The sequence below is a fragment of the Gymnodraco acuticeps genome, unplaced genomic scaffold (genome assembly GCF_902827175.1).
Source record: "Gymnodraco acuticeps unplaced genomic scaffold, fGymAcu1.1, whole genome shotgun sequence".
Lineage (NCBI taxonomy): Eukaryota > Metazoa > Chordata > Actinopteri > Perciformes > Bathydraconidae > Gymnodraco > Gymnodraco acuticeps.
The window spans coordinates 2,611,722-2,639,224 of NW_022991180.1; the positions used below are offsets into that span (position 1 = coordinate 2,611,722).

General features: G+C 41.3%; 1 protein-coding gene across 1 annotated transcript; it reads left to right on the forward strand.

Annotated features, from left to right (window-relative positions):
- Positions 1 to 27,493, forward strand: pcnx2 (pecanex 2). Its single transcript, XM_034238106.1, is given in 41 exon segments — positions 1 to 459; positions 1,626 to 1,828; positions 2,651 to 2,768; positions 2,888 to 2,924; positions 4,089 to 4,591; positions 4,715 to 4,909; positions 5,062 to 5,559; positions 5,649 to 5,844; positions 6,438 to 6,588; positions 8,047 to 8,189; positions 8,584 to 8,662; positions 8,873 to 9,008; positions 9,981 to 10,123; positions 10,513 to 10,666; positions 10,983 to 11,015; positions 11,353 to 11,524; positions 11,708 to 11,818; positions 12,326 to 12,417; positions 12,846 to 12,955; positions 13,272 to 13,380; positions 13,907 to 13,999; positions 14,137 to 14,287; positions 14,980 to 15,121; positions 15,219 to 15,396; positions 16,015 to 16,123; positions 16,228 to 16,357; positions 17,737 to 17,795; positions 18,078 to 18,293; positions 19,048 to 19,301; positions 20,102 to 20,335; positions 20,929 to 21,032; positions 21,300 to 21,444; positions 21,541 to 21,771; positions 22,459 to 22,616; positions 22,814 to 22,930; positions 24,568 to 24,746; positions 25,226 to 25,272; positions 25,274 to 25,393; positions 25,479 to 25,553; positions 26,268 to 26,444; positions 27,088 to 27,493. Coding segments are annotated over 41 exon segments (6,429 nt in total). The 5' UTR covers positions 1 to 306; the 3' UTR covers positions 27,262 to 27,493.
- The last annotated feature ends 10 nt before the right edge of the window (positions 27,494 to 27,503 follow it).

Consider the following 27,503-nt stretch of genomic DNA (forward strand, 5'->3'; position numbering starts at 1 on the left):
GGTCGGAGCTGCGCATCTGTGCTGGAGAGGAGAGGGAGAAGGAGAGAGACGAACAGGACAAGATGAGGACCGCGGCTGCAGCAATGGACGAATCGACAATGGGATGGGAAACGGCAGACGACAGGACACCACCGAGGAAGAGCGAAGAGGCATGAGAGAGAAGGATCAGGAGACGTGCTGCATCGCCCCAACATGGAGGCGTAGCGACAGTAGCATGCATTAAAGGAGATCATACCATTGTAGCCTAGCAGCAGCATCATCCGTCCTTCCAGCCTGAGCGGAGGAGAGGAGGAGACAGCAGGAGAGATGGGATCCCAGGTTGTGCAGACCCTGCGACAGGGAGTGTGGGCATCTGTGACCGGGGGCTGGTACCACGACCCGGACCAGAATAAATTCAACAACTCCTGCCACCTCTATCTGTGGATATTCCTCCTGATGTTGCCCCTGTCTCTCCATCTGGTGAGTCTATTATGGGGGAACATGACGTTCAAGGCCTCTCAGGGGGTGTGAGATGTTCACGGTGCCATAGCGTTTTTTTCATGCGCGTTTTTATCCTGAATTATCCAACATCCCTCATTGTCTGGATGCTGCTATGGGGAAGTACTATAGGCTAAAAAACAGCACTGTCGCAGTATTTTCCTCTGCATGCAGGGAACGCATGGCTGCTCCTGGATGATGTGAGAGTCAGGAGGCACAACTGATATTTACATCGTATACATAGGATGGTGTGGAGGAAAAATAGAGTTGCTGTTATGGGTCAAACAGCTTAACCTTAGCTGTGTAGTATGATGGCAACAACAGCCATGTGCAGTACTAAGGGTGATGATCTGATTGCAGCTTGTCTGTTATTGTTTGTGACAATGATATACAATAACATTACGGAACAATGTCAACCAGTTAACCTTTATTCTCCATATCATAAAACAGATGATGTGTTTGCTCTCAATATCCCTGCTTTCCTGTGTCAACAGAATAACCCATGGGCTAATTTGTAGGGACTGTGGGCTATACCCCAAATTGGATACCCATTTATGAGAGTTAGTGAGGCAAAGTAACTTACTCTGGTGTGAGAGTGACACATTTAGGAGTGTTGCCACCATTACAATGTTGACACTGACACTTTTCAAAGTCTGTTTGAAAACACCCACTGCTTCCCGTGCATAAACAACACACGCTTTCTGAGAGAGGTGTTTCGAATTTCAAGTTTACAAGCAATTTTATCTGAAGGTCGCATGCAGCACTCAGCAAGTATTAATACCAAGTTGAATAACAAAGGAATGTAAGCACAAAAGACACATCTGTAACGGAAGATAAAAGTGTCTATTTTAAACACAGCAAGCATCTCTGTAGATCAGTATGACACATGTATGAGCATGATGCAGATACTGGGTCTTTAATCTTTCTGTTTTTTTCCCCATGGGCCATTCATCCCTTGGGGATCAATAACCTTCATTAATCCACCAGTTAATCAAATTAGATCTTCTTTTCACCGAGCATGTAATTCACTCCGGGAACTGTGATAAGCTTTACCTTTTGCAGAAATCCACCAATAAGAAGAGAAGTGATGTTCAAACATTGTTTTAGTGGACATATGATGAAGCTCCTGTCTCCTTACCTCTCCATAGGCCCTGCCCCCTACCACCATGGCTTTGAGCATCTACTGCAGCTCCATCACCGTCTTCTTCATCCTCATCAAGGTGGCCAACTATCGGTTGCACCTGATGTTCGACGAGGGCGAGGGGGTGGTCCGCAGCAGCCTCTCTGATCTCAGCAAGGTTCCGGAGAAGAAGAGTAATGCCTCGGACTCCTGCCTGCCCACCAGCATCAGGTAAACCCTCACACTTATAATGCTGAAACTACTGTCCAGTCAGAGGGATACTTTTAAGGGAGCTGAAATATTCTTTCACACTATTATAGACATCTGACTTTACCTCATATTGGAGGCTTTTGAGAAAGATATACAGCAACATAAGTTCAACAAACCAATGTTTTCCCTTTGTATCTCAAGCTGCTCCCCTGCCAAGTTAGTCATTACCATATCTAGGCCAGAGGGCTAAATCCCTAATGATACTACTTAATAATTTAACATAAAATTGTACATTTGGATCTGAGACCTCTTTTTAGACTAATTGCACTCATACTGACTGAGTGTGTTACAATTGTTGACATACTTTTTTTATTTAATCAGTCTCCTCTTTCAATGTCTGTATTCGTATTCCCTTTCTTTGAGCTCATATTGGCTTCGTGAGCAAGTGTTTTAGAGAGGGATATAGACTCATTCCACTTCAGTTCAAAGGCTCAGTACAGCTTTGGTGAATGAGGTAATGAGGAGAGGTCAGGGATCTTCACTCCGCTCTGACACACTTGATCTACACAGAGACAAATGTATCACTTCCTGTCCCTCTGCGACTGTATTTCTTTTATATTTCTAAGCCTGTGGAGAGATGATACAGCAATAGCAGAGGCACATATTTGTACTGCTTTCTCATCCTAATAAATCACTGGATTTAAGTATTTAAAACATCAGAGGTTGGGAATGAAAGTCAGATGATTTAATTTGAAAGTGTATTGACTTCCACAAACTCCCCAACTTTGAATCCTCCGCCTCATCATTTATTTTCTCCGCCCGTCTCTTGTCTTTGTCTCATAGGAAGAGCAGTACAGTACCCGACAGTGTTGCCATGACGATGTTGGCTCGGAAACGTACCAGTCCGGTGATCCAGGTGACAGTGAAACAGACTGAAACTGACCCAGGACTAATAGGGGTGGTGAGTGAAGGTTAAAAGATAGACACCTGAGAAAATAATCACGCTGTATAGAAAACACTGTGTTGACCTACATTATGTCTGAATGTTAATCAGGTGTTTTTTAATCCTCCTCCATACAGGACTGTTCGAAGTCAGACGAGGGGAAGACTGCAGAAGGTGATGTTGATTATTCTCTCTACCAAAGGAAATATCTGAATAAATTAGTGGGAAACAAGACAAGCCACTAAGTGACTGTGGAAGAGCTGAGACAGCTGTGGCTTCTTAAAGGGATATATTATATTTTTGGAAGTAGGGTTGTATGAGGTATTCAGTGTAACACAAACAGCAAATGGCAGTCTTCATGCCCCCAGTTTAGAGAAAAATACAGAAGTAACGTCTTCGAGGCTAAGCAATGAATCGCTGTGGACGCTATTATTGAGTGTTTTTAGGTAGCTATTGCCAGACTTAATATCAGTTTAAGTGTTCACCATATTTGAGGAAGTTTTATCTATCCATGCTATCTTCAAAGCCACCAGACCTTATTGAAAGAAAACAGTAATCTTACCAGGTGTAACTCAGATGTTGTTGGTTTATCACTAACTTAATCTTCTTGGTTTTTCTGTGTTATTGTTTGTCTTTGGTGAAAAAGAATCTTGAAAACACCATGATAATCCTGGCATCAAGGCAAATATGATTGGGCTACTTGGAGCTGTTTCTTTAACAGTTTCAGAGAGATGACATCCTGTTGATTTTGTGATATGCCTAAAATAACACTGACAATATTACAAGGTGGTAAGTTAACACTTATAGAATCAATACAGGATGTAGAAAGACAGCCACTTGCACGCCAGTACTCCCAGGTCATCTTCAATTGAGGTCCTAATGGTTTTTGTCACTATTGAGGGCCTGTATGTTATTTGGGGTAACATGTGTTCTGTGTAGTGTCAAGTCAGTTAATCTGTGCTGGAACACATCATTAGTGTGAATATGCTCGGCAAAGTGCAGAACTAATAGTCAGACAACAAGATTAGCTGCCTGCTTCCTGTAAATGACCTAATGCACTGGTGATGAGTCAGAAAAAAAATCAGCTTAGTGATAAAAAGGATGCAAACTCTGGGGTAAAAAGCGTCAGACGACAACTGCACTCAAGTGTATCCGGCACTTGCAATTTTTCTAGGATGTGATTGGCAAATACTGCTGTAGACAATAGGGATGTTTTTGGGTTGTCACTCCAGAGAATACAAAATGTCCATTTCAAGTATTGTAGAATTGTGTTGTATATTGTATTATTATTACATCTTAAATCAAATTAATTTGAATTTTCATTTCGTTTTGTTCCAGGACAGGGTGATTGTGCAGCAGAGGAGAGGCCTGTGCAGGGAAGCCTGAACCTGAGCCCTTCTCCAGATGACCTCTCCAGCCCGAATCCAGACCAGGCCGCTCCCCTGCTGCAGGCCCAGCAGAGGACCCCGTCCCGGGCTGAAAGGGAAGAGATGCGGCCTAGATCTGGGAGCGGGACAGGGAAAATGGACGCAGAAATAATTGAAACTGAGGAAGAGGGGATAGACATTCAGGGCTCTATGTTCGGGATTGACAGAGAGCAATTAGAGAAAGACTCTGAGCAGGACAGAAAAGACGTCGGCGAGGATAAAGAGACTGCAGACAGGGAAACAGCTGATGAAGGTCTGCCGCCCTCCAAGGGAAGTGGAGATGAGAGCGAGGAGGAGAGTGAGGGGCAAATAGAGCCCCCAGATGCAAACAACAACTCACTTGAAATTGAGGGTAACCCATCTACCCAGGACCGTCAGGAGGATTTAATCTACATCCAAGAAGCTCATGCACAGGTAGGCCTCGAAGAAGTAAGTTGTTATACAGTTTGGAGGGTAAAGAAGTGATTAAACTATCATTGCATTGTTTTTATTTTGTACCCGAGTACAAATCCATCTGTCCTTGTTGTTGTCTCTAAGGCTATGCCAGTAGAGGAGACTTACTGTTCTGATGAGATTGAAGTGGTTCTGGTAGACAACTCCGCCCCCGGGTCTGCATCGGTTCGGCTGGTCGATAGTGACACAGTCAAGATCATCATCACCATGAGCTGCGACCCTCAGACTGCTGCTCTGCTGGAGGAGAGTGTCAAGCAGAGCCTTTTAGAGAATGCACAGGTAAACATAATTTCAGACCAATGTCAATGTCTTATTCTAATGTTTTCCGCTTATTTTTCATGATTAACATTCATCTAAATGATAACCTGGTTTACGTCTAGGTGTTGTTACATTTGTATAATACAGTGTGTGTGACATTTGTGTCCTCCCAGGCTCAGAAGGATGCAGGAGAGTGTCACATCAAGATCCCCGTCATCACCTTCGACTCCCCTGAGAAGGAGAAGCTGGCGGTGGAAGATGAAGGACAGGAAGAGGATGAAGAAGCAGCTGGCTCAGAGGCTGACTCCACCCCGAAACAGCAACCAACAGCCAACCAAAGTGAAGAGTTTCACCTGTGTAGAGAAACATCCACCTCTGAGTTCACCACACTGGAGGGTCCGGATCCAGAACTGGAACACCTCGGTGTGCAGATCACTGATGACAGCACACAGAGCCCGCAGCTGACCAATGATAACAGCTCGTCAGGTATCGACGTCCACTCCCACCACGACGACACAGATCCTCTGGACCCTAATGTGGATTCATATGGTTTCCTGCGTTTGCCGCCAGCTTTGGGTCGTTACGGGCCCGGAGGAAGAGCTCACATCCGTGGCCTGAGCATGGACAGCGGGAAAGATGCTGTGCTGCTTTCAGACCGCTCACATAACACAGTATGTTGGATGTTTGTCTCTGTTTCTATTTCTAGTTATCTCCATCCATCTGTTCATTCATACAGTTCAAATCTGTGTCTCCCTATCAGAACACCATGACCAGTTCAAAGTCAGATCTGGAAGCGAAGGAGGGTCAGATTCCCAACGAATCCAACTTCTTGGAGTTTGTTTCCCTGTTGGGGTCGCTCAGTATCAGAGCGGGAGGGGCCAGCTCACAGGAAGGGGAGGGGCCTGAACCTAAAGAGGAAGCAGAACCTGCAGAGGAATGGGAATCTCAGAAAGAAGGTTTGTTCTTTTACCTTTCATCATCTACATGTTATTCAGTGTTAATGCATAATTGTATTCAGTTGTACGCAAAAATCATTGCAATTTCAGCAACATTTTATGAGCTGCAGTTCTTACTGTTTCTCTTTGTACATGAGCTATATAAGGTTACATCTTTATACTAATACTATCCTTATAAAGATATGTTATAACAATGCATTGATTCTAACTATTTCTTCTAGTTCAAATGACTGTGGTGTTTTTAGCTAATACTGTATGATGTCACTCAGTTGCGCAGTTCTTTTTTTCACTTTGGTCAAATTATATAAATTAAGAAGCACACATTTTCGTAAGCAAGTGGTACTGCCCAGTAACAACTTATAGCGGCATAAAATACCATGCAATCATAAGTATTTGGTTAATTTCATATACATCAATAGGCAAATTAGCTAAAAAGCAAGACCCATGCTCGGAAACCAAAGCAGATTTGTGTTGGAACAAAGGAAAATATGTAGAAAACAGAAAACGTAAACAAATACATTTAAGCTTTTCCCAATTGAAGATCAGCTCTGTTATTTCAAACCAAAAACATTTCCATTTTTCTTTGCTTGCAGAGAATCTGAGTGCGATTTCCAGACAAGAGAAGACGATATCAGAGAGCAACACGGAAAACAAGCCAGAACGACCCAAACCACCCACCAGTCTGCCTACCGACACACTGTGGGCCATACCACCCACACAGATCCCAATAGTCTCCCCTGACAGGTGCACATGCCTGCACACCCACACACTTCAATGAAAATATGCACAGTGCTGAAATCAGTCATCCATCCAGCATCTCCAGTTATAGTGAATGAAAGTGGTGAATGACATTACGAGTATGTTAGACAATAAGCAGAGTTGTGCAGCCCTATTTATTGACCTTTCCAAAGCGTTTGACACCGTCGATCATCGCATCTTAAAGCAGAGGCTAGCCAGTATAGGCATATCCAGCCATGCAGTGGGGTGGTTTGTGAACTACCTCTCTGAAAGGTCCCAATGTGTTCACTTTGATGGGCTGTCTTCTGAGTGGTTAAACATTGCTAATGGTGTTCCTCAAGGTTCTGTTTTAGGTCCACTTTTATTCTCTATATATATCAACAGTTTAGGTGAAAATGTCGATGAAGCTACTTTACATTTTTATGCGGATGATACCGTGATGTACTGTACAGGTCCCTCCATTAAGGAGGCTGGTGTTAAATTACAGGCTGTTTTTAACATTAATCAGACTCAGCTCTCTGAACTAAAGCTTCTTTTAAATGTTGAGAAAACCAAGGTAATGCTCTTTTCAAAAGCTAAAAAGACACCAGAGCCGGTTTTGGATATTGTAACTGCGCAAGGAATAATACTTGAAGTGGTTACCTGTTATAAATACCTTGGTATCTGGCTTGATGATTGTCTCACTTTTAAACTTCAGGTCAATAACCTGCTTAAAAAGCTGAGGGTTAGACTAGGTTTCTTTTTCAGAAACAAGTCCTGTTTCTCTTTTGAAGCCAGGAAAAGGCTAGTCACTGTGACCTTTTTACCTGTGCTGGACTATGGTGATCTGGTCTATATGAATGCACCTGCCCATTGCCTGAACAAGTTAGATGCCGCCTATCACAGTGCACTGAGATTTGTCACTAATTGTAAAGCACTTACACATCACTGTGTACACTGTATACCAAGGCAAATTTGCCATCACTTACTGTACGGAGGCTCAGTCATTGGTACACGTTTATTTATAAAGCCGTGTTGGGTAAACTCCCGTATTATATCTGCTCTCTGATAACACAGAGAGTTGCAAGCAGCTATCGTCTGAGATCGCATGATGTAGTATTGTTAGATGTGCCAAGAGCAAGGACTGTCTTAGGTAAGACAGCTTTTATGTGCGCAGCGCCACTTGCTTGGAACAGTCTACAGCTAAAATTGAAACTGAGCAATTGTATTCCTCTGAATGTTTTTAAAGCAAGTCTAAGTGAAATGCTCTTTGAAACTATGGGTATTTGTAAATGTTGATAAGTATGTAAATATAGCTTGTAAATATGTTGTATGATATCCTCTATTGTTTTATGTTGTTTTATGTTTCATATGGAACCTAATTGCTGCAGGTCTCCCTTGAAAAAGAGATCTATGATCTCAATGGGACCAATCTGGATAAATAAAGGTTTGAAATGAAATGAATAGTGTTTCTCCTGTGTGCAGTCCACAGACGGACAGAGAGAAGGATCCGGACTACGACTCGCTGCCTTCCCAAACCTCTCAGTCAGAGAGCTCCATGCTGCAGGTCATCTGCAGACCAGAGGCCACCAACAAAGAAGATGCCTACACCTTCCATACTGTACACAGTAAGCAGCCATCAAAAAGAAAAATCAACAGTTAAAATGTTATGTAATGTTGTGTGTGCGCTGGAAACAAAGTGAGATGAGTCACATGCAGCAGTTCCCTGATCAGTTTTAGCAGTCTATTTGAGCTGGCTCCTTAGACTGTTTGCTGGGGCGGTCTGACTCTGATTCACAGTATTAGTGACAGCAGCTGAAGGATTCACTTTTAAAAAAGCTTAAAACGATGTAATAAATGATCAAATGATCAAAAAGTTATACTTTGGATATTTGTCTGCTTTGCTAAAACTAAAATTGAAAACAAATCCTACATAATTTTTTAGCTCCTCATCACCCGCTTGTTCGTTATCTCACATTCATTATACACTGAAACGTGTTCCATGTGTGTTTGTCCCACCAGGAGACCGTCCTCGTAAGCTGTACGCAGAGAGAGCTCTCAACCTGCCCCTAGGAGCAGAGCTCATCACTGGCAACATGTGGTACTGCTGACACATATTTCCTACTCCTCTTCATTATTTCTTCCTTAAAACTTTTTCTATCAATTTCTTCCATCCCCTTTTTCCTGTTCTGTGTGCTTTTCTTAACTTCCTCTTACCATATTGCCTCCTTTGCATCTCATTCTGAACTACCATCACTGCCTAAGTAGAGAAGTCACCCTCTTCTTTGTGTGTGTGTTTGTGTGTCTCCAGTGACCTGCTGTCAACCTCTTCTAACTCTGAGGGTCAGGACGGGCTGGCGGGGGGCCACGCTGACTGCCCTTTCCAGAGACGCATCATCCCGGCACACCGGCTCCGGCCCCGGAGGACGCACCCTGAGATATTCCAGGTGTCCATCTGCTTTCACATTTTCTTTCTTTTCGTGCATACCAATGATCTTAAAAACCTGAGTTACTTAGACTAAAGAAAGGATTTGTTTATTTAATGAAAAATGCATGGAAGTATGTGTTATGGGTCTTTTAAATCCTATGGGTTTTGACCAGTAGTAGTCTGGAAAATTGCTGTGGAGCGTTTTTGTAAATGCACGAGGGTGACTTGATACCCAGCTCTCCGGGTTGTTTAAGCCAGTGGTTCTCAACTGGTGGGTCGCGACCCAAAAGTGGGTCGCGGACCCGTTTCGAGTGGTTCGCAGATGTGAGTGAAAGAACAAACAAATATAAGGGATATATGCACTTTATTTCACTTTAATTAATATTGTATGCTGCAAAGCGTATATATTACGGCAGGATTTTTTGTTGAATAGATTTGAGTGGTTCAACATTTCGGGTCGCGATCTATTGACTAAGGAAAAAGTGGGTCCCGAGGCCTGACCAGTTGAGAACCACTGGTTTAAGCTATTGCACTACTCAATAGTTGGGGGTGGCAACGTGTCAAGAATTGTAGCAATGTGTCAACAAAGGGAGTGTACAAGGAAGCTGTTAGCAAGCAAACACGCATACAAACAATGTGGGTTTCAGATTCTTACTATTGTGTATTCTCACTGATAAACTGCACAAAAGGAAATAAACTGCTGATGTTTGGAACAGTGGCCATATGAACACATCTAAATCAGTTTACATCAGTGCTGCATACAGACCAGCAGGGGGGACAAACGCTGCCAGGATCAGTTGTTTAAGATGAAACTACACAGACTCTCTGCTGAATCATTAATGCACCACTTAGTGTGTGTTTTGCACATTGTGAAAAATATGTTGTTATGTCTTCTTATGATGATCCCGACAGTGTTTTGAAGTATCCTACATGGAAAATCATGTTGCATATGAATTCATGTAGGTATTAATTATTTGTGTTTGTGTGTCAGGAAGAGGACTCTTTGGATGAGTCGTCAGAGACCTCCACTCAGGAGAAACCCACCAGAAAGATTTATTACAAACTCAAACTGTTTCCTGGGAAGTGGATCAACATTTTATATGACAGACTCACCCTGCTTGCCCTTTTGGACAGGTAATCCACACAAACTCATTTTACCATTGTGCATACTTGTATCGAAGTCTAAAAATTCAATATCATACATGTTATTCAGTTCGCAAATGTACACTATACAAATAATATTTATATTAGACATTAGTATGTCAGTTTTTTTTATATGTTCTCTGTCAAACTTAGAAAGAAATTCAAAAAATTCGGATTTTCCAGTTGATTTGATCCATACTGTATAAAGCCAGTCACCAGATGTGTGGTTGGTCCATTTTGTCATAATTCAGTGTCATATGTGTTAAATGTAATCATCAGTTGAGCATTAACTCAATCCATTAATATATGTCTATCATCAATACTATTCAGGAATGATGCTCTTCGTTAGGTATGCCTTTGTTTGTGCTGTTTTTGTATAGAAACCAGGAATTTCTTGAAAATCTAGTGGCAATCTTCATGGCCTTCATGGTGTCCTTCCTGGGTTTTGTGCTCCTCAATCACGGCTGCTTCAAAGACTTCTGGGTCTTCCAGTTCTGTCTGGTCATCGCCAGCTGCCAGTATTCATTACTGAAGGTAAAAACCACTTAACAATAGCTTTGTGTAGTTAACCTGAATCTTAACTGTTCGACTGAAGTTTTGCGATGGTTAAAGTTTTAAAACGTGTTATTTTATTTCAAACATTTCATTCCTAAAACTATGTTGGTTAAGGAATCATTCATGTGTGAGCTTAGAATGTTTGCTACCTAATGTAGATTACATAAAAACTGATCTCATGCATTGCCAGTTCCTTTTTGCTGATGGTTACTTCCTCTCAGATGTGACAAAACTGTTTTCATGTTAATTTTACAAATACTAATTTAATATTGGCCTCTGTGGTTTTGTTTTACAGAGCGTTCAACCGGATGCAGCTTCACCAACACATGTGAGTTTAATGTTACCTTGTCTTTGACTTCTTGAGGAAATATTACATTGTAAAGATAAAACTAATTCATTCAAATAAATATTTAGCCCTGCATTATAATTACCAGTATTTAGGGTAATTAATTAGAATTTTTGCTGGGTTTTGACTGATGCCCAAACAATGTGACCAGAGAAGATATGACCCCTTATAGTGCTCTTGTGTCATGTTACTGTGAAAAGGCATAAAAAGGACTTAAGATTTGCCTTATGTGACTGAAAATTGTATTAATATTGTGGTTATCATTAGCTGTTGTTATTATCCTGCTGTTACTAACATCCTAACCTCCTACTCTCCGCAGGGTCACAACCAGCTGGTGGCCTACAGTCGAGCGGCTTACTTCTGCATCTTCTGTGCTCTGATCTGGCTGCTGGAGCAGATCCTGAGGAGCAAAGACCTGCCCGTCTCCACCCTGTACGGAGTCACCATCGCCTGTCACGACGCACTGGGCTTCTTACGAGACCTGCTAGTGGGTAGGGATAAATGTACCAGGAGATAAATACAATTCACACAGACACATATAGCTCAATTTGAGATTAGTTTTAGGCGGCTTTGAGGCTGCTAGTACACGTCACATATTGTATTTCTTGTAGTTTATTGTTTGTTTTAATGCCTGTTCAAAATAAGCACTAATACATGTTTTTCGCCTTGAACAGGTTTTACTTACTGCTTCCCACTCACCTTCCTGGTGGGCCTTTTCCCCCAGATCAACACCTTCACCATCTACCTGCTAGAGCAGATCGACATGCACTTATTTGGAGGAACAGGTTGGTGAAAGTGTTTCTAATCGTTGGATTTCAGTAATGCTTCTGTTCATGACTCAAGATCTGAATTGGATGTTCATTTTCTTTCTGTGTTTACTGTAAACGGTCATTTCTGAATGCATCAATGGATTTAAGGCTCAGGTTTGTAATCTGTGTAAACTGTATACAAGTCGCTGAGAATCTTCTCTATGAGATTAAATATTTGTCGACGTTAATCAATAAGAGTTTAAGATGCCCAAACTACCATCCATTGATAAGAGGAACAATATATCAAGTGTAAAGTCCAAAATGGTTCTTACTTTTGCCCAAAAGTGTATTTATGTGTGAAACCAAAAGGATTGAGAAATTACATTTTCAGGGTCTTCAAGTAAAGATAAATAGTTTTAGTGATTTAACAAGAGTAGTATTATATAAACACAAGACAAATACTAGAGTAAATGCTTATAACCTTGCTCTCATTGTTTAATCCTTATGCACATTTGTTCATCCTCTCTCTAACTTGTGTTTCAGCTGCTACGAGTCTCGTCTCTGCGGTCTATGGCATCCTGCGCAGTCTGATCGCCATCTCTCTGCTCTACGGTTTCTGCTTCGGAGCTCTCAAGGTACAAATTAACTGCATGTAAAACAAAACAGAGCATATAGCAGTTAGGAGATGTGAGTATAGCCATTTATCCTCTCCTATTCTCATTTTATGGCTCGTGGTCATCCAATAAAAGAGGAGGCAATTTCAGCAACAAATACAAAGCGCTGCTAGTCATTCTTCAAAAGTGACAAGATTGCAACTGCGGGAAGAAGGTTTTAGGGGTGAAGAGCTAAAATCATTTGGTGGTGCACGGCAGTATTATTCACAGTGTGTGTGTGTGTGTGTGTGTGTGTGTGTGTGTGTGTGTGTGTGTGTGTGTGTGTGTGTGTGTGTGTGTGTGTGTGTGTGTGTGTGTGTGTGTGTGTGTGTGTGTGTGTGTGTGTGTGTGTGTGTGTGTGGTGTGTGTGTGTGTGTGTGTGTGTGTGTGTGTGTGTGTGTGTGTTACAGGAGCCGTGGGATGAGCAGCACACACCAGCTCTGTTCTCTGGGTTCTGTGGCCTTCTGGTGGTCTTCTCCTACCACCTCAGCCGACAGAGCAGCGACCCCTCTGTACTAATGTGAGTTCAGAGTGTGTGCGTGTGTGTGTGTGTGTGTGTGTGTGTGTGTGTGTGTGTGTGTGTGTGTGTGTGTGTGTGTGTGTGTGTGTGTGTGTGTGTGTGTGTGTGTGTGTGTGTAATGAGAATACTTTTCAGACATAAACAACCCTGAATTTTATGTGTTTTTTGTTGTGAGGAAAAAAATGTACTTTATAAAAGATCCGTTTTTTGCTCTCCTTAAGGATTGGCAACCAAACATCTCTTTATATTATTCAACAAACACTATCTTCTTATTTCTAATGTCTCATCCTACACATGTGGCATTTCTTATTTACAGATCTCTGGTCAAGTCAAAGATAATGCCCACTTTGGTAGAGAGTGAAGAAGAGGAGGAGGAAGACACGGAAAGTAAAGACCCGCTGCCAGAGAAACTGCAAAACTCAATGGTAACTAAAGATTGTTTGGTTTATAATCAGCAATTGCCATGAAGTCATAAAAACACTTAACAGTGCAAATGTTCATCCTATGAAGTAAACTGTTTTATTGTTTTGAATTGCTGCAGCCCAGAGCCATATTTAGCTCTGTCAACTTACAATTACCACATCAGGAAATCAATACTTAATAGCACCATGCATGTGAGTTGTTGAATTCTTACATGTTGTGTGCGGGTACCAGAGTGTTTTAAACTCAGATTTGCAGGCGAGATAATGAAACAATGTCTGCTGTCGATCATTCAGTGTGATTAGAGGGAATTATGCATCAGAGAAAACAAGCCTCCCGTCGCCTTGTACAGTTTTAATGTGGATTGTAAAAGTGTTCTCCAGCTGCTGCATCTTTGATCTCAAAAGTTAAAGGCTCAGTACGATTAGACAGAAATAATCTCACACCTAAATGAGTCTGATTAGGGAGAGGGTTTTCATTCAGTGTGGATTATTAATGATTGCAGCTCTCCCTCTCACTTGTTTTCTGCAGAAGGAGATCCTGCTGTCGGATGTAGTCGTGTGCTCTGTTGCCTACATCTTAACCTTCGCCCTCACTGCGAGCACCGTCTTTCTGTCTCTCAAGGTGAGCTATAATGTTCCCTCTTTCTGTCCCAATTGTTATTTTACTTTTGATCTCTGTCACTGTTTGCAGGAAGGGATTTGGCTTATAAGTATGTATCCTCATTATGTTTCTTTTATGGTAAACCAACTTGTATCCAGCCCTTTGTGACCATCGTGCTGTACGCTCTGGCGGGGACGGTGGGGTTTGTGACCCACTACCTGATCCCCCAGCTGAGGAAGCACCACCCCTGGCTGTGGATCTCTCATCCGGTTCTCAAGACTAAGGAGTACCACCAGTTTGAACCCAGAGGTCAGCATGCATACTCTATATAGTCCAGAGGTTTCTGTTAATAAATAAGTATTACCTGCAAAGAGCAAACATAATCGCCAAGGCTTTAAAGGTGTCTACATTTGTCATTTGACCACACAGTAATGAAATGGCTTCATATTTTGCATGAATTCTACATTTAAAAATGTACGAAAATGTTTTCAGCAATGATAGGGATATTGTTTTAGCCAAGAGACGGGTAAACAAACTTAAATAAGATAAGATAAGATAAGATGGACCTTTATTAATCCCCGTGGGGAAATTCAGTGGTTTATACAGCAACAGGGTAAGAATGATAAACAGGACAGCCCAGATTAACACAAGATTAAAGATTAATCAAATTAAAGATAACGTTAAAATTATATACAGTTAAGTCAATTTTAAAATAAGAAATTAATTAAATGAACATATTTACATATTTGGGTCATATATGCATGTGTATATATGTATATATATATATATATATATATATATATATATATATATATATATAAATGGCTAAAAAGGTGCCTTCCCTGGCAGAATTAACAACAATCAACAATTATGAGTCCTCTTATGACCTCGTCTCCTGAGTACATTAAACCCATCCTGGTAGAAACCTTGAACTAGTTCTCTCTGTATAAAACTGTGATTATGGTCTACCTGTGTTATCTTTGTTATTTCTTGTGTTACAGAGGATGCCGTGCTGATGTGGTTCGAGCGACTGTACGTGGGGCTCCTGTGCTTTGAGAAGTACGTGGTGTATCCCGCCATCGTTCTGAGCGCGCTGACTAATGACGGCTTCGCCCTCAGCCACCGCAAGAAGCTTGGAATCCAGTGAGTGTGTGTGTGTGTGAGTCTGTGTGTGTGTGTGTGTGTGTGGTGAACCACCTTTTGAATCTGTTGTTTAAAGTATTTTCTGTGCCACCTCCAGCTGTGACGTTCTGCTGACGACTGTCGCTGGACTGAAACTCCTGCGTTCCTCCTTCTGCGACCCCAGCTTCCAGTTCCTCACCCTGCTCTTCACACTCGTCTTTTTCCACTTCGACTGTCCGCACGCCTCCGAGAGCTTCCTGCTTGACTTCTTCGTCATGTCTATTATTTTTCACAAGGTACAAGAGCAGGGATTGTGTTTCTGTGTGTGTCTATGTGTCTGTGAATGATAGAGACAAACAGTTATCTCTTTCTAACACCAAAAACACACTCACACGCTCAACACAGAATCCAACAGCTTCTCAGAAATAGAAACAAACTTATTGGGTAAAGTTCATAAAGAAAAAGACATGAGGATAATGCACCTTGGCTCTGGAGATAGTTTATGTTTAACAGAAAGTCTGTGTTGGAAATGAAATGTGAAGAGTTTCAAAGACATGCGTATACTTGTCATGGAGGATCAGTAATGATCAGCAGTACAAATCTTCATAGTCAGCAACAGATCTGACAAAACTGGATGTTGATATACTTTTTGATCATAAAATATGGCCTTCTCAACTGCATTATGTTTTGTCTGCTATTGCCACTTACATATAAAGGGGAATACATTATTTTTGACATGCCTGTTGTTAACCATTGTGGACTTAGTTTTCACTTTTTTTTGCCATGGGACAAAGTTAGTTTGAATTAAGTAATAAACTCCAATGTCAAATATTTCAGTATCCCTTAAATGCTGCTTCTGCTCTGATGAGGTTTGTTTGTAGGCGACTGACTGTGTGTTGTTTGTGTCTCTCCAGATGCGTGAGCTGTTGCTGAAGCTCCATTTCATCTTGGTTTACATCGCTCCCTGGCAGATCGCCTGGGGCAGCGCGTTCCATGCCTTCGCTCAGCCGTTCGCTGTGCCTCGTATCCTTTCTCTAAGACCTGTACAGTGTGTGTGTGTGTGTGTGTGTGTGTCTGCCTCCATCAGTACCTACTTCTCTTTCCTTGACAGCTGCGTGTGTGTCTAGACTCTGCCATGCTGCTGCTCCAGACTCTGCTCACCACCATCTTCTACACTCCTCTGGCTCCCTTCCTGGGCAGCGCCATCTTCATTTCCTCCTATCCACGGCCCATCAAGTTCTGGGAAAGAAACTACAAGTAAGGCCCTGACGATGTGTGTGAGTGAGCGAGTGTAGTATGAAATCCCAAACAGCCTGGAGGTGTGTGGAAACCGTTTACTCGCATTGTGAATCCAGATTGAGAAAATCCTGACACGCTGCTATTTGAAGAATTGGCTCAAGTGTCGACAAATCCAATGAAAATACTAAAACCAATATTGCAACAAGTTAATATTAGCACATGCTTGTCGCCAGGCTGATTAACAATATCTTATTTATCTGTGCCACAGACCACAACTGTTAAAACTATTGAAGACATTAATGAGCCTCATTGTTGCATGTTCATTCATTACTATTAACACACACTGCAGTTTATGTTGTAATCCTATCCTGCTGCTGTAAATAGTCACTAGCAAAATAAAATTACTTTTCATTCAGTTCGAGTTTAGTTATCAGTGCCCAACTGTTTCAGGAACCTATTAAACCTTTTATATAATTAAAAGTATATATTTTTGACATGTTTTAATAGACTTACAGCTTCAGTAGAAATAAATGGGCCTGGTTTTGAGAGCCACTGGCACAGCAGGGAAGTTGAAAAGTATTTAGAAATTGTAACTAATGATTTCTTTCATATACTATACATTCAAAATATTAACTATTAACATTACATATTTTCTGGAGAAGAAGACATTAAGCCAATCCTTTTGAGCAGAGTTAGTCATGTTTAGATAGACCGTCTTCTTCTTCTCTCTCTCACACTTACACAACGTACACTATTCTGTCCACTGTAACTTATTGATGTGAGAGGCTGTTTGTAGTTCAGCTCACTGAGAGCTTTTCAAAAATACTCCTGTAGCTTTGTTCTCCAAACTTCAGTGGTTTGAAACGAAGCGGCCTGTGTGATTATATTTAGATGTTGGTGTCTGAGACTCGTGATAGTAAAATCACTGACTGATTTTAGTGTTTTAGGCAGCAGTTGTACAGGTTTGTTGATGTGAACCTCTGCCAAACACCAAGAGAACATGACAACCAAGGAACAAGACATGGAAAACAACTACACAATAGTTGAGTCTTAAAATATTTTGTTGCAAGATTACCTGATGGCTGCAGAGGTTTTACAACTAAAATGATATGTATTTAATTCAGTAAGAAACAGATTAAGATCTTATGTTTCTGACAAACTTAAAAATGGTTATACAGTGTAAGGGAAACTTCGATAAGATATATTGTCCTAATCAGCTTTTTTTATTGTAATGTTGTTGTTGTCCGATCATCTGCCACATTTTGACCCCCTTATTTTACAAGACGCACTCTTGGGAAAGCTTTTGGATTAAAGCCTTTTGTTTGATAGCTTTAAACCTTTTTTGGGTTCTACAATCTATATGATTTTAACTGTGTTTTGTCTCTCGTCTCTTGCAGCACAAAGCGTATTGACAACTCAAACAGCAGACTGGTGTCCCAAGTGGATAAAGAGACAGGTGAGTATTTTTTACTACATCAGATACAGGGTGCATCCTTTTTTAGATACTTGGCTATCTCCTATAAATCAAGCAATTGTATATTAAGTGTTTCTTGTTAGATAAATTAGGATAATCATTTGTTCCATTACTATATTGATATTCATTTAATATATTTGTATTTTCATAGTTAATAATCAATTAGAGAAGGAAGCTACCAGACTTTTCTGCACCATCTTTGTCCTTTCTTTACACACATTCATCTATCTGTCATTACATTCTCCTGATGTATTTCTCTTGCAGGGTGTGATGATAGCAACCTAAACTCCATTTTCTACGAGTACCTGACCCGCTCGCTGCAGCACTCGCTCTGTGGCGACCTCATGCTCGGCCGATGGGGAAACTACAGCGCCGGGGACTGTTTCATCCTGGCGTCTGACTACCTCAACGCCCTGGTCCATCTCATCGAGATCGGAAACGGCCTGGTCACGTTCCAGCTGAGGGGGCTGGAGTTCAGAGGTACAGTCTGACTGACGCTCTCTACCTAGGCAAAGGACGATATGGACATTTAAGGTCACAATAATCGGAAATTATGCTGTTTACGATACTATCCTGAAAATCATCAAAATATATCGAAAACATTTCAAGTGACTCTATTCACTCATTGTAAGTCTCATAGAATAAAAACGTGAGAAATGTATGTCATTTATAAAGCACCTAGGAAATAAAAAATGATTTACAAAAAACAAAAACCTTTAAAGCATTAACTGAATTTCCCCCTCCAATAAAAGTCCATCTTCTTCTCTCTTCTTCTTAAGATATAGTGCAATAGAAACACATTATACAATGACAGTCATTTAAAAAAGCCAAGAGAATACAATTAAAATAAAACAAGTTCAATTAGAATAAGACATGTAAAAAAAAAATAGAATACAAGTGCAGTCTTAAATATGAATAGTTGCATAAGACAACGCCAACATTATTGTCATCATTTCTTATTGTGATCCATGATAACATCCTTTATTCCTCCTTGGAGTTTAAAGGAATGACAAGCTCACCTTGAAAAAACGTACAAAAATGTACCTTTTCAAACGTTTTAATGTCCGATTGTTTTATTGCTCGATATTAATGTGACTTTTACTATATTTATTTGTTGTCCTGTTTTATTACCTCTGTAAAGCGACTTTGAGCACCTATAAAAGCGCTAACAAAATAAATATATTATTATAACTCGCTCTCTGAATGATCACCTTCATCTCTCTCCATCTCCCAGGAACATACTGCCAGCAGCGGGAGGTGGAGGCCATCACGGAGGGGGTGGAGGAGGACGACTCCTGCTGCTGCTGTGAGCCCGGTCACCTGCCCCACATGCTGTCCTGCAACGCCGCCTTCAACCTGCGCTGGCTGGCCTGGGAGGTGATGGCCACCAAGTACCTGCTGGAGGGCTACAGCATCAGCGAGAACAACGCCGCCACCATGCTGCAGGTGTACGACCTCCGAAAGCTGCTCATCACCTACTACCTGAAGGTACGCTGCATTTGTGTGTAGCTGTTTCTGTGTGTGCATTTTACAGAAGTAGTAAATTATATCACTTTGGTAAAGTAAAGAGTATACAAGACATATTGCCTCTTTACTACGTCACTAGTTATCATTCTTTAACATTATTCTGACATTTAAACTGCAAGGATAGTTAGTTGGTTTGTGTCAGTTGAAAACATATGTTCTTGTTACACCGGACCTGACTTTTAATTTTTACTTGGTTGATTAATTTTGAATTACATTTGAACTTCTTATTTATCTCTAATAGTGCCTATTATTTCTTCTTCTTGTTGTTGTGTTTGTTTAAGCTCGGCTATAGTGTAAATTAGGTCCCTATCTTAACGTATTTCAGAGGTAAAATAAATGTTAAATTAGTTTTTATATAGATGAATGTGAGCCTAGCTTAATGTCGATGCCGAGACACATTTTGCAGCAATGTCAAAACACCTAGCATACTTCACGCCCTCCTGTTATCTCTTTTTGTTGTTTATAAGATGATATTTGAATACACTGAATTAACTGTGTCTCTGTTATGGAAGGTAATATCGTGCAGCTCTAATAAGGCATCGACCTTTGACATATTCAATCACCCGCTCTTGTCTCAAGGGCTCTTAAGTATTCGCCTGCCAAAATGTTAAATAGATAGACTTGTATCTATGCATTAATCATTATTACACACGACAGCTTGCCAATAGTTGCTCCAGATGTGTCCAGCATCGACAACACAGCCATCTCTTTCTGTTGTGCTCTCCTTTTACTGAGTGTTTTGATCTGGTCCCTCCCCCCAGTGTATCATCTACTACCTGATCCAGTCTCCCAAACTCTCCACCTGGCTGACAGACGTCACGGTGCAGGAGGCGCTGCTGTCCTACACCAAGTGGCACCACATCGAGCGCGACCCTCAGGTCTTTAGTGTGAAGATCGATGAAGACTACGTGCACTGCCTTCAGGGAGTGACGCGCGCCAGCTTCTGCAACGTCTACCTGGAGTGGATCCAGCACTGTGCTGGGAAGATGGAGACGGTACGCCACTTAACGATTATTCTATCAAGCCTCATCATGGGTCTCACTGAACTTTTTTTTACCCGTTTAGTCTTTAAAATATCAGAAAATAGTTTTAAAAAATGCCTATCAAAATATTTACATTGATTGTTTTTTCGTACCAGCAGTTCAAAGTCTGACATTCTTAGTTTAATGATCCAGCAAATATTCTCATTTGAGAGGAGGAAACTAGTGATTATCTGATACTGTTTAAAAAAGAATCTGAAATACTTTAATAATCCCAGGGGGAAATAGATTTTCATTGACAGATGTTCAATTTAGAATGAATAATATAGAACAAAATAAAATAAATTACGTAACATCTGTGGTGCATCTCGGAGGAATGAGTCTTTCACTGAAGCTAATAGTTGTTATTCAATCATAAAAACATCGTCCTTTTTCCTCTTTTGACCGGCGAATTGTTTAAAACAAGAGTAATTACAGTGATAATTTATCTCAGATTACATTTTAAGGTCATAAGAAGTCCAACATTTGAGAAGGATCTGTACTTGTTTTTATATGTTCTCTGTATGCCGGTGTCTTCATGTTTCCCCTGTCTTTGTGCTTGTGTCCAGCCTGTGGACAGTGATGAAGACTCTCCTTTGGTCACTCTGTCTTACGCTCTCTCCGTCTTGGGGAGGAGATCCCTCGGCACGGCATCGCACAACATGTCCAACAGGTAAACCTTATTCAAGCTAAAGAGCAATACAAACAGTTTATTCAGAGTATCAGTAGCAGGGGCCTACTATTGTGTTGCCTGCAGTTTGATAGATTCACCTGAGGGGGGCGGTAGAAACCAACTTTTTATCCAAACACTGAACTCATGACTTTCTGTCTTTGTGTGGTTTTATAATCTAAAAACAGAGTTTCATAACATATCCCCTCTTTCTCCTCTTTCCCATTATATCTACTTTTCCCCCACAAACCTCTGCCTTCCCCCACAAAGTCTGGAATCGTTTCTGTACGGTTTCAACACCCTTTTTAAAGGTGACTTCCGCATCGCCACCAAAGACGAGTGGGTTTTTGCTGACCTTGACCTCCTGCAGAAAGTGGTGGCTCCTGCAGTCAGAATGAGCCTCAAACTGCATCAGGTAAAGTACACCATGCTTTTTGTAAAATGGCTCTTACTCTCGGACTGTTTTCTACAGTCTGATCAAAATACTAAAGTGCTCCATTATGCCTCTCAGGATCACTTCACCTGCCTGGAGGAGACCGAGGAGGCCTCCATCTTGTACGAAGCCATCACAAACTACCGCAGCAGCCTGGTCATCTGCCACGAGAGCGACCCCGCCTGGCGTAAGGCGGTGCTTTCCAGCCGCGACACGCTGCTCACTCTGAGACACATGATCGACGACGGCACGGACGAGTATAAGGTCATCATGCTGTACAAACGCCACCTCAGCTTCAAGGTCATCAAGGTAAGAGTCCATTTTTTGAGTATGAAAATGTTGTTAAATACCTTTTAGAGTTTTCCTATTCCTGTAGTGAGTCCTCCAGAGGGAGTTTCTCTCCATTTAACTGCTTTATTTACTTACCTAATATAATGGCATCACTATGTAACACTTACGCTTCTATAGGCTAGCGCTCCAACACATTGTACGTGATAGGTTAAGGGGCGGGACATATCTAAGTGGTCAGTGATCAGAGTAAAATGGGCTCTGGTTTCAGACAGAGGGTGAAAAGAGGTGCTTCAGAACAGGCAGTATGAGAAAAATAAAGATCTTTTCAACATTAAAGCATGGACACATGTCACAGTAGAGGCACAAAATACACATATGAACCTGAAAAGGAGCAGAATAGGGACAACAAACAAAGTTTATCCAAGCTATCACAAATACCTATCTGTCTTTCTTCTCTCATGGATTAAGCCGAAGAGAATAGATGATAAAATAATTGTATTTGCTTCCAAGTTTAGCGCTCCTCATATAAATCTCTGTACTGTCTAGGTGACATTAATAGAATAGGGATTTATATACAGGCTATCAGAAGCTGTCGGAACATAGTTAAATCAAATATTTTTTCCAATGGAGGATGATAAAACAGAAGTTACTTTAAAAAGTATTTATATATTCTTTATATGATGTAATCTGATTCTCTGTCTGCAGATCAATAAGGAGTGTGTGCGAGGTCTATGGGCAGGCCAGCAGCAGGAGTTGGTGTTTTTAAGAAACCGTAACCCGGAGCGAGGCAGCATCCAGAACTCGAAGCAGGCGCTGAGGAACATGGTGAACTCGTCCTGCGACCAGCCGCTGGGATACCCCATGTACGTGTCGGTCACAGCTAGAAGTGTTGAGCATGACACCAACATTACAAGCTTTCATGACTGAATTTAAAGTTTGCATCAGTGTTGCTCACTTACCCTCTGCTGGATGCATTTTGGATATGACAAAAAATAAATCGTTATCGTTTTGTCTATGTGTAGGGGTCTCTTTTCGCTGATGTTTTTTCTATATCTTCTAGGTATGTGTCACCACTGACAACATCGTACGCAGGAACACATCGTTCGCTCCGCAGCATCGGAGGAGGCGCTTTAAGCCTGGACGCAATACGATCCTGGCTCTGCTCCAAATGGTTACGGTCAGTAGAGAATAAATACATTTCTGCATATTTAAAAGCATATATTATATTCCCACCACAGTCAAAAGCAAAGTCCTTTCCTCCTTGCCTATTCGGACCTCCCTTAAAAACTCTCCCTTTGAGTGTACTGATAACTTAACATTCCTCACATGCTAAAGTCTCTCATCATTTTTTATTAAATTCGGTCTAGTGGGTAATAAGGCAGTGCTGTAACTGAGAGGTCATGGGTTCATTTCCTGGAAAAACGTACTTGAATTAGATACCCAGAAAGCTCAGAAGTGTATCTCAACATTTGATATCAGCTCAGTTTAATTTATTTTGCATTATAAAGCAAAAACATATACAGTATGTCATATATTTAATCCCTTTCAGCCTGGGGTTGTTGCTCAAGTGGTATTTGGGTACACATAATATTGTTTCCCTTAATAATTCTTGCTAACATCGCTTCAAAGTGAGCTGTATAAGCATTAAGCACACAATGTAATGTAATATGTCTTACACACTGATAGTGGTTAGTTTCAATTTGTTGTTTGTAAAAAAGAAGGCTCTTTTTGACATTGTACTAAAGGAGTGCAAACAATCACAAAAACAAAGCAACCTAATTATAAGTGGCAAAAACGAATACAATATAATTTCCCATTAGAATAACTGTTATTATTGTATTAAAATAATGGAGTTATTGCACTAAAATACATTCAAGCGCTGCAAAAGATCCAGTACCCTCTTGAAAAGAAAGTCGATCACTTGATAAGCACTCATTGTGAAATTAGAAAAGTTTATGAAGTATTCAATTGATAAAACAGCAATAAGAATTTTTTTTTCTTTTAGCTGTTTAGGGGCACCAAAACACAACATTGGGTTTAAGATCCACAAGAGGGATCTTAACCCCAATGTAGTATAGTAACTTCAAAGTGTTTACTTATTATTCAGCTGGTTGTATTTGGTGTAAATCACTCTGGGTAAGGTGCAAACCGCAGTGTAATGCTGAGTCAGTGCTTCTCTGTGCTTCTCTGTGCATTTACAGTTATTGACTTAGTGGAAGTCGGTGCTGAGGAGGGACTGCCAACTTAATGTCATTTTAAACACAGACACAAGGGCAGTGGAAGAGAGAGGATTGCAGAGTGGGAGGACAGCCAAAAATATTACTCTTGTTGCTCCTTTATTCCCTCCGTCCCTCTATCTTTTTCTCTTTCACCCAGTCCCTACACCTACAGCATAGCTTATTGTATAGGCTCTGAATTAACCTCTGCAGGTCAGCTAATGTGTGTGTGGCTCTCTCTTAAGCTTCTTAGAGGCTGAGTTTTCCTTTCAGATTAGATTAGTTTGTAAATCCGGTTTCATCGGCCTCGAGTTAAAGGTGTATTCTTAATTTCAGTAAGTAGCCGAGGAGCCAGGGAGACGGGCTGTGCCTCGTCAGCTTGAATATTTAAGTAATTTAAGAGGAAGGCTGCAGTAGTGTGTGTTCCATCTGCCAGCAGAGTTACGCAACATCTCCCTTGTTGTGTATTTATTTATGTGTGTTAAACAAGCTAGAATTCTTAAGAGTTGCTACATTTTTGATGGCCAGTTTGTGTCCCTTAGACTGATGTGAACTAAATAAGTAAATCTGAGCTGTGTGTGTGTGTGTGTGTTTTCAGGGTGCGTAAAGACAACCTGACCAGCTGTAACAGTGGTGTGAACATGGAGGATGTGGACTGCGGTGCTGGTGGTTCTTCATCGCTGAGCAACAACCGGCCGTCCTCCGTCGCGTCCAACAGCCTGAGCCTCTACCAGCACAGAGCCAGGACCACACACAGCCGCAGGCACCACAACGCAGGTACACACACACACACACACACACACACACACACACGTCTCACTATCCTTTGTGGAGAATATCTATTGACTGCATTTAATACACCAACCAGAACCATAACCCTAAAATATATTCACAGATCTGTCAGCACCAAAAAAATGTTTTGCATCGAACAGTCCATGTTTATGGTGACTTTGTAACAGGGACTACACAAGTAGCCTCTTGGCAAACTATTTTACGGCAATGTGCATTAATGTGAAGTGTCCCTGGAATAATGTTTGCAGTAGATATTGTGTAATATATACAATGAACAATAATTACTTTTACATCTAGTGCATTGAAGTTAAACAGCGAACTGATTTAATGTTATTTTGTATTACAAAGTATTAAAAGGTACATGATTCATCAGACTTATCACAAATAAAACCTCTTTACACACGTGTTTATTCTTGTTTTAGATTATAACGTTTTTGTGTGTGTGTGTGTGTGTGTTCCTGCAGCTAGGAGAGAGTACCGCAGTCGGTCGGTGCAGCCTCAGAGTCAGCGCCCCCCCCGTCACCAGCCAATCAGGGCCCATCCTGGACTCAGGCTCCACCCACGGCCTCGTCCAGCGTCTGTCCAACAGTCAGCTGTCCTTCAACACTTCCATAGCCTCTATATTCTCACAGGTATTCACCCCACAAACACACACTCTGAAGCATGCATCCTCTAATAGGAGTATAAAACAATAAGAGGATGTTTCTCTCTCTTCAGGTCCCCCGTCTCTCAGGAGCCGGTGGGATCAACTCGCAAATCCAGGCAGCGCAGCATCAGCAGCGCAGCAGCCAGGTTAACGCTAGTTACACTTCTATACATCCACACCTTCTGTTGACAAACACACGAGAACAGATGAAGATATACTTTTTTTTAACTCACTTGGAGATTATACACTTGCAGTTTACCCAAATCATGATAAAGGGCAATGAAAACCCTGTATGAAACATGTTTAAATGAAAGAATACTTAGAAAAAATACACAGTTCCTCTTACAAATGGTTGCTTATCCTATAACTCTAAATATAATGTTTGTCTGAGGCGTTTAATTACTATATTGTACACAGTATGAAAGATAGAAATAAAGGGAGTCTAACTGTAATCTAGGAGGTCAGAAAGTTGCTTCAACTTGCAATAGGAACATGGATAGGCTTACCCCCTCCATTCAAACTGAAATGTTTCCATGACAGGATTCTCATGCCACACCAGCTTTCTGTATTTTCAGTGTTGAGCAGTAAACCCCCTGAATTACACTGCATATGGTTTGTGCAAATGTTAAATTGCTTATGTAATTATCACTACATACTTGAAGCAACATTCAGCGTTTTATCTCTCTCATTATAACAAAATCTTATCAAGGACACATTTCACACCTTCTGGTTAAAGCGTGTGGTTATAGTGTAATATTGACTTAAAGTTATTCTCAGTTACAGATAATTGTTGTGCATGAGCATATGTGTGTTTTCTACTCTAATCTTAGTGTTTACTGTGCACACCTATGTCTTCCCAGGTCTCCTCATCTTCGTCCACTCTCAGCTTGCTGTTTGGGAAGCGTAGTTTCTCCAGCGGCCTGGTGATCTCCGGGCTGTCCGCTGCTGAGGGGGGGAACACCACGGACACGCAGTCCTCGTCCAGCGTCAACATCGCCATGGGCCCCTCGCACAGGTCCGGCAGCAGAGCCACGCAGGTAGGGAAAATCAACAGGTGCATGTAAAGGTCTTAATGCAAAATATAGTCCCCTCATTACAGCATTCACTCGGGCAAGCTGGAATATATACATAACAATATGTAGCTTCATATTTAGCAAAATTCAGAGAGTGGTATTGATGGTCCGGGGAGCGTATTTGACAAAAAGGTCAAACTTTGCCGAAGTATTCAAATATAATCGGCAGATCAACACGCATTTTGCAAATTGGAGGAACCCTCTGGACAACATTTGCATTTCTAAGCATCTTTCTGGTAAAAATGTTCCACGAAACGTCAACAATGACTGTATTCCCTAACTTGAATTTGAATTGGCGATGTAATCAATGTTGCAGCCTCTGGGAGACACCAGTGATGCTTCTTTATTTAAAGTCATGTCACATGGGAACTTACATCATTTAAAAGTGCTGGTTAAATTCAGGAATGTGTGTTTTGAAATCCAGTCAAAATAGGCAAAATAATTGTATCAAAACATAGATAGAATATTTCTTGCACGGTGGGAAAATAAAATTCCTTCTTGCTAATTTGACTTTAGACACAGATGTTGTGATTACAGAACAGGCGATAAACAAATGAAATGTAAATAATGCTTCTGTTCCTTGCTTCCTCATTTTCTCCTCTCTCAGTGTACATCAGAGCCATATGAAAGTATCGACGCGAGCTACTCCAACGCAGCCGTCACGGTGAAAGACGGCGTGCAGTCAGCTGAGCGAGGCTGCAGCCAGGAGTTAGACGAGACCCAGGAGGACTCAAAATCGGCCTCAACAGCTCCGGAGGCCACGGAACAAAAGACTGTCTGAAAGAGAGACTACACACACACATTCTCGTGCCCATATACAAAGAGGACTGTAGGAAAAAGTTACACATATCCACAAACACATACAGAAGATTGTATGACAGAGCACCCATGCACTCGAACATGCCTCCTCTCCTGTCCTCAGCATGTGCTCTCACCTTGTTGTCTGAATGTAAACAAGTCTGAAAAACATGATCCCGGATCCGGTTGATGAAATAAAGACGTTTTTAAATTAGGCTGCCTTTT